The 8,348-nt window shown below is 37.9% G+C and overlaps 2 protein-coding genes across 2 annotated transcripts; both read left to right on the top strand.

Moving 5' to 3' along the window:
* The first annotated feature begins 202 nt into the window (after nucleotides 1-202).
* LOC125866137 (cytochrome P450 76A2-like) lies at nucleotides 203-2,728 on the top strand. The gene is made up of 2 exons (XM_049546438.1): nucleotides 203-1,149; nucleotides 1,979-2,728. Exons 1-2 carry the CDS (start codon nucleotides 244-246, stop codon nucleotides 2,594-2,596), a joined length of 1,524 nt encoding a protein of 507 aa, XP_049402395.1. The 5' UTR covers nucleotides 203-243; the 3' UTR covers nucleotides 2,597-2,728.
* A 2,292-nt stretch (nucleotides 2,729-5,020) lies between these two features.
* Nucleotides 5,021-7,225, top strand: LOC125864125 (subtilisin-like protease). The gene has a single exon (XM_049544056.1). It carries the CDS (start codon nucleotides 5,021-5,023, stop codon nucleotides 7,223-7,225), a length of 2,205 nt encoding a protein of 734 aa, XP_049400013.1.
* The last annotated feature ends 1,123 nt before the right edge of the window (nucleotides 7,226-8,348 follow it).

Here is an 8,348-nt window from a genome sequence, read left to right on the forward strand (position 1 = left end):
TCGATAAATCAATATCTTAATGGTTCTATAATGACTTAACGTGTCTATAATCTGATTATGAATAGGTCAAACTGATATACTTTAAAGCCAAATCGAACCGACTGATACACAGCCTAGACCTCCGTAAGATTTTGTTTTAATAAATTGAACCTATAAATATGTTTGTTGCTGCCTGCCTACTTCTACTGCTTACTTACTCTATTTAAAGAGTAGCATGTGCAATCACTATACTCAATTCAATTCATGGAGTGGATTTGGGGATACATCTTTTGTTCTATTACTACTGTGTTGTTCCTAATCCTCCATTTCTGCCGGCGAACGTTATTAATCAACGATCGCCGGCAGCTGCCTCCCGGGCCACGAGGGTGGCCCGTGTTCGGCAGCATGGTTGAGCTCGGAAACGAGCCACACAAAACACTAATGGATCTAAAACAGAAGTACGGTCCAGTAGTTTGGCTAAAGCTCGGTTCTATTAACACTATGGTGATTCTCTCCGCGAAAGCCGCTGGTGAGTTCTTCAGGAACCACGACATGGCTTTCGCGGAGAGATCAGTAACCGAAGTGATGAAATCACACGGTTATAATAAAGGATCACTAGCTTTAGCTCCTTACGGTACTTACTGGCGGATCATGAAACGAATCATGACCGTTCAAATGTTAGTTAACAAACGGATCACTGAAACAGTGGAAGTTCGTCAGAAATGTATCGATGATTTAATCGAATGGATAGAAAACAGAGAACTTAACTCCTCTGAGGGAATTCACGTGGCGAAATTTGTGTTTCTCGCCTCGTTTAACATGCTGGGGAAATTGTTGCTATCGCGCGAATTAGTTGACCCAAAATCTGAGAAGGGGACTGAATTTTTCGCGGCGATGGTGGGGTTAATGGAATGTTCTGGACACCAGAACATTGTGGATGTGTTTCCATGGTTGAGATGGCTTGATCCTCAAGGTTTGAGGAGGAAGATGGATCGCGGACTTGGGAAGACGATTGAAATTGTATCGGGTTTTTTGAAGGAGAGGTTCGAAGAAAAGGAAAGGACCGGAGAGAAGAAAAAGGATTTTTTGGAAGTTCTACTGGAATATGAAGGCAAAGGGAAGGATGAGCCAGAGAAGATATCAGATCAAGAACTCATCTTGATAATTTTGGTAATTTTGCATTTTACATAACAAACATTATCATATATATTTTTTTGTCTTATTTTAGTAAATAAACTAATTGAGTGAGGTCATTAGGTGATCCGATGATCGTCTCTTAACGATCAGAATAAGGTAAAGTTTGGAAACAAGTTATGTACTCAAATCATTTCTCAAATCAATCTAGTTTGGTAGACACGGGGAGACAGAGTGTTACTTACGGATTTAGATAAATCAGTAGCTTTTGCTTAGATCCTGTATTAAACTAAGATGAGCTATGAGTTTGGTGATAGTTCAAATCCCATAAACTTCGTATTCCGACTGATTTTTCTACCCGTCAAACCTACCGTTCAAGCTAATTAGGCTCTAAAGTCTGCCTGTGTGAATTAAGTTTTATAGACTTTAGGATAAAGAATTTTAATGTGCAATATAATTCGCCATAACAAATTATTAATCCATCCGTTTAAAAAAGAATGACTTCCTTTCCTTTTTAGTCTGTTTAAAAAAGAATGACCTCTTTCCTTTTTTGGTAACATTTTAATTTTAGCTTTTCACGTGACATGTTTTAAGCCACAAGATTGAAGGGTAATTTAGTACATTTGACATAACTTTAATTTAAGATCACAACATTCAAAAATCTTCTTTATTTTCTAAAACTTTGTGTCAAGTCAAACCAGGTCACTCTTTGTGAAACGGAGGGAGTACTTGATTTTTCCGATTAGGTTATTGAATTTGTTGTGAAGAGTTATTTCTTTTTATAAGTCAACTTAATTATATAAAAAAAGGATATACATGGTCAGTACACATAACTTAAGCTCTTATATGAATTGGTTGAATGCAGGAAATATTCTTAGCTGGTTCAGAGACTACGAGCAGTAGCATAGAATGGGCGATGACAGAGCTACTATGTAATCCAGAGGCAATGGACAAGGTTAAAACCGAGCTATCCGAGGTTCTTGGAGATACCAAGAAATTCGAAGAAGCGGACATCGATAATCTCAAGTATTTGCAAGCTGTTGTAAAAGAAACGTTAAGATTACATCCTCCAATTCCATTTCTAGTCCCAAGAAAGGCAATTCAAGATACTGAATTCATGGGATATCATATCCCTAAAGGCACACAAGTTTTCGTGAACACTTGGGCAATTGGAAGAGATCCCGAGTGTTGGAAGGACCCTTTGGATTTCAAGCCAGAAAGGTTCTTGGATTCGAATATTGAATACAGGGGCCAGAATTTTGAGTTTATTCCGTTTGGTGCTGGGAGACGGATTTGTGCTGGAATTCCGTTGGCTCATCGGATGTTGCATTTGGTACTCGGATCGTTGTTGCGTGAATTCGATTGGGAGATTGATGTTTCTGTTCTTGATGAGGCTTTGGATACACAAGATAGGATGGGAGTAACTGTTAGAAAATTAAAGCCATTGAAAGCAATTCCAAAGAGAAAAAACAAAACTCTATAATTAACGAAAGGCTCGTGGGCGTTTGGACATAAGAATTGTGGAATTTAGAAAGCAGTAGTATTTGTTTAAGTTGAAAATTGGAGAAGTTATGTTTGGACGTGAATACGAATTAAAGTTGTTTTTGAATTTTTGTAAACTACCTTCATATTTTTTCCTGTTTAGGAGTCGTCTCGTTTAGTTTTTTGTTTTTGGAAATTAAACAGATGGTCTTAAAATATCAATGTAGTGAGAATTCATATAGTCGGCATCAACTGGTCTAAATGAGACCTCATGGAAGAAAGGGTGGGGATATCAAATAAGTGTAAGTACGAGAGTTTACTTGGCTATTCGTCCAAAAGAAAATTAAGTAAATTCGGATTATTGGCATTTGTAAGTGTTGGGCTGAACCAACTTAAAAATATTCTTAACAAGGTGTGATATTGCTTGTTTTGGGCCAAACCTGCACGGTTATCTCAAAAGGCCTCACACCATTAAGAAATTTCTACACCTAGGCTCTCAATATATTCAACTGTCAAAGTGGGACTTTGTTCGTACATCGAAAAAAATTTCCCCTTCGACCTAAGTTTCACGTGGCCCATCACCACGATCCACGAGTCTCCCACTTAAACCTTAGTTCCACGTGGCCTGTTACCATGATCCACATGATAATCTCCGAGATTCACTATGTGTTACCCACATCGTTAAAGTGTTTTTGAAAAACCGAAGTGCGCAACTAGCTTCTTCCTGTGTGCACATATCCAAGCTTGAAAGCGTAAGCAAATCGAGCCCAACACCCCATCACTCCGCCATCCCCATACTCATCCTGCCGAAGCTGGATTTTGATACCAATTTTCGGGCTGAACCAGCCCATAGATACTCTTCACAAGGTGTGATACTGTCCATTTTGGGCCAAACCCACACGACATTTCCGAAAAGGTTTCACAACATTAAGATATTTAACACCTTATATGTAAGCTCCCAGTCTGTTCAACTATTAATGTGAAATTTTGTTTGCAAACTCAACAGTTAAGCTATCCATAAAGAAGAATAAGGAACTATAAGTTCAAGCGAACAAAATTCTAAAGACGGTACACAAATACGCCCTTAACTTGACCTATTTCACATTTACGCCCTCCAACTTTGGATGTGCACAACTAGACATTTAAACTTGTATAAAGTTAAACAAATAGACACACACGTCCTACGTGGCATCCTACATGGTGTCCTATGTGTATTATGCCACATACAACTCATGTGTCTACTTATTTAACTTTATACATGTTTAAGTGTCTACTTGTGCACATCCAAAGTTGAAGGGCATAAATGTAAAATAAGACCAAGTTAAATGGTATATTTATGCATTATGCCAATTCTAAACAATTACTGACTTCCAAGAATTCATAGGATTTTCCTTGTAATACTAATTAGATTAATACATGCCTTTAACTTGGCCTCATTTCACAGTCACGCCCTCCAACTTTGGGTGTGCCCAAGTAAACAGTTAAGCTCGTATAAAGTTGTACAAATAGACACACACGTCCTACGTGGCATCCTACATGACAATTTGTGTCCTATGTGGTGTCCTACGTGTATTATGCCACATAAGACTCATGTACCTTTTTGTTCAACTTTGTACAAGTTTAAGGGTCTACTTATGCATACCCAAAGTTGGAGGGCATGAATGTGAAATGAGGCCAAGTTAAATGGCACATGCATGTATTATGCCTTCTTATTTTCAGTCAACTTACTAATTATGGATTACCATCAGAATAATTATTTTTTTCAAATCAAGTTCTTGTTTCAGTTTGACTAAGTTAATATGAATAATTTGGCAGAAAGTTGAATTACTGACCATAATAAATTACATACGATCTAGTCAAGATTATATACATCTATTATAAATTAGGGATAATACATATATTGAACCTTAAACTTGGCTTCAAATTTTAACTTTGACCTCCAACTTTCATAGTGCACAAACACACTTTAATTATCCAACCTTTTAATAAATAAACACGCGTGTCTTACCTGGCAAAACGCGTGATGTGCACGTTTTTTGCGCGAGTTAGGAGTGATTTTTGAGGCCTACAACAGTAAAAAAAATACTGAAATGACAACTCTACCCTTAATTAATTTTATTTTATTTTTAGTTCAAAAATGCACGTGTAAAGTGTTTAATTAGTTGGCAGCCATTGAGTGGCTCACTAATACACGTGGCAGCGTTTGCATTTCACGCTCTTGGCTCCAAAAATCGCGTGTTTATTTATTAAAAGGTTGGATAGTTAAAGTGCTTGTTTGTGCACTATGAAAGTTGGAGGTCAAAGTTAAAATTTGAAGTCAAGTTTAAGGTCCAATATATGTATTATGCCTATAAATTAATTATATGTTAATTTAACTGCATTATATATGTTCATTTTGCTAAATGTGATAGTCACCTAAAAAAACATGGATCTGAAATTCATTTCTACTTTTCTCTGCTTTGTCCTACTTCATTCATCAAAAACATTTGGTGACCATTTCACTAATCAAAGTGATTTAGAAACTTATATAGTACATCTTGAATTTCCTGATCAACTTTTCTCAAATTCCAAAGATTTACTTCTCTGGCATCAATCATTTTTGCCTACAAATTCGAATCACTCATCACGCATTCTATATTCTTATCGTCATGTGTTCAATGGTTTTGCTGCTACGTTGTCATCAGATGAAGTGAGAGAAATGGAAAAGAAGCCCGGTTTTGTGTCAGCGCGTCCCCAAAGACTATTTCAGTTGCTCACCACACACACACCAAGTTTCCTTGGCTTGCACCAGAATGTTGGTTTGTGGAATGCATCAAATTCAGGTAAAGGTGTGATTATTGGTATATTAGATACTGGAATTGCTCCTCAACATCCTTCATTTAATGATAATGGAATGCCTAATCCACCACTTAAATGGAAAGGCAAATGTGAGTTCAATGTTACAACTTATTGTAACAAGAAGCTTATTGGAGCAAGAAATTATGTGCAACCGGATAGGTTTCCTTTGGACTTAGCTGGACATGGGACACATACTTCAAGCACAGCCGCGGGGAACTTTGTGGATGGTGCCAATTTTTTTGGTAATGCTAATGGCACGGCTGTTGGCATTGCGCCCCGAGCTCATGTGGCCATGTACAAAGTCTGTTTTGCAATTTTTTGTCTAGAATACAAGATTTTAGCTGGTCTTGATGCTGCAATTGAAGACGGTGTGGATGTGATTTCCCTTTCACTTGGATTCGGACACTCTCGGTCACCTTTATATAATGATACTATAGCTATTGGCGCATATAGCGCGATGGAGAAGGGGATTTTTGTAAGTTGCTCTGCAGGAAATGATGGACCGGGTAGTGGTACTGTGCAAAACGGGGCCCCGTGGATTCTCACAGTTGGTGCTAGCACAACAGATAGAAAGATAAGGGCGGTTGCAGTTTTGGGTAACGGAGCTGAGTATGAAGGCGAATCAGCTTTCCAACCAACGAATTTTTCGCAAAAATTATTACCACTTGTGAATGGCAAGTACTGTGATTTGTTGCATTCGATCGATGTCAAGGGTAAAATAGTGTTGTGTGATACAAAACGTGGCTTGTATAGAGAACAAATAGCAAGAACAGTGAAAAGTGCTGGTGGTGCTGGCATGATTCTCATGAATAATAAGGAAGGTGGCTCTACAACATTGGCAGTATATGATGTCTTTTCCATGACACAGGTTAGTTACAAGGATGGACAAGAGATCATAAACTATATGAAATCAACATCAACACCAGTTGCAACAATATCATACAAGGGAACAAAGATTGGAGACAAGCACGCGCCAACGGTTGCTTACTTTTCTTCTAGGGGACCATGTCTGCAGAGTCAGGGCATACTAAAGCCGGACATTATTGGCCCTGGAGTGAATATCCTTGCAGCTTGGCCAACCCAAATAGAGGGTGAGACAACATCTGCATCTTCATCTTCATCATTGACGTTTAACATCCTTTCTGGAACGTCGATGTCTTGCCCTCACCTTGCAGGAGTTGCAGCATTGTTAAAGAGTGCACATCCAGATTGGTCTCCAGCTGCAATTAAATCCGCAATCATGACCACAGCTGATCTTGTTAACCTTGGAAACGATCCAATTCAGGACGAGACACTAGAACCTGCTGATCTACTTGCAATCGGATCAGGGCATGTGAATCCATCAAGAGCAAATGATCCAGGGCTCATTTATGACATCCAGCCCGAAGATTATATCCCATACTTATGTGGCTTGAACTATACTGATGATCAAGTCAGTGTCATTGTGAAAAAGAAGGTACATTGTACATCAAGCATACCTCAATCAGAGTTGAACTACCCATCATTTTCAATTCCTAAGGAATCAAGTGCTCAAACTTATACAAGGACTGTGACTAACGTCGGAGAAGCAATTTCAGCTTACACAGTTAAAGTATCTGGGCTCAAAGGTGTCGAGGTGACTGTTAATCCTAAAATCTTGAAATTTACTGTGTTGAATCAGAAGGCATCGTATAATGTAACAGTTAAGGCATTAGATCTTACAGGTCATTCCCAAGGGTACATAGTTTGGTCTTCTGATAGGTATTCTGTTAGAAGTCCAATACATGTATTTCCCCATATAAGTGTGATTTAATTGATTGGATTTGTTATATGAGATAACTTCTTCACGGAGTATTGTTTAGACAAATTTCCATGTTTTCTTATCTGGTTTATTTATTTTCTAAAAATTCAACATGAACAAGTTCTACAATAGCATTAGACTGTAGATCAAGTAATCTATATGCTTTCTAGTGTTGTGCATATCCTATAAATATACTTTTTATTCCTCTAGGACCCAACTTTGTTCTTGGATGGTCAGGAACTCTATAGAAAGATATACACCCAACACTTTAAAATAAGAAATATTTGGTGGTGAAACATTCATACTTTTTGAAGGTACTCTATGAAAGATTAAGAAGATGGCACTGAATTATCAACTTGTATTCCCATATTGTTTCAGTATTTATACAAGAGAGCAAGAGATAACCTACCAAAAATAGAAGATGCTAATTGCAATGAAATTCTTATCAACTCAATTACAAGAAGATTATAATCAAGCTATATCAATCACTTGATAATAAGATGCTTTCCTTATATGCCCCTCAAGATGGCGATCGATCAGAAACACCAATCTTGCACCGAAGATCTGCAAATAGAGAGCTAGGGAGAGCTTTTGTGAGTAAATCCGCAAGTTGATGTTTTCCAGAAATATGAGAAACTTGAATCTGTCCATTTTGAACCATTGTGCAAACAAAATGATAATCAACCTCGAGATGCTTCATCCGCAAATGAAAGACTGGATTAGCAGCGAGATATGTGGCACCTAAATTATCACAGTAGACAATTGGCTGCCTTGGCAAAGATACAGCAATCTCACGAAGTAAGTTCTGAATCCATTGAATTTCAGCAATAGCATAGGCAACCAAACGGTATTCCGCTTTAGTTGATGATCTAGCTACACTCCTTTGTTTCTCTGAGCTCCAGGATGTCAATTTTCAGCTGAATGCCTCTCAAAGTGAGAGTCTTTCCATTATATAGAGAAAATAAAGATTACACATCCATAAAGATCCGTCATTCCTATCCCTAAAGATCAGCTATTCCATCTATACAAATCTGCCATTGAATCCCTCTAAATCTGCCTTGCTATCCCTCCAAATCAGCTATTCTATCACAATCTTTATTCATATGATTCTACAACAAATGTATATGATCATGCT

Source organism: Solanum stenotomum, chromosome 5 (genome assembly GCF_019186545.1).
Source record: "Solanum stenotomum isolate F172 chromosome 5, ASM1918654v1, whole genome shotgun sequence".
Lineage (NCBI taxonomy): Eukaryota > Viridiplantae > Streptophyta > Magnoliopsida > Solanales > Solanaceae > Solanum > Solanum stenotomum.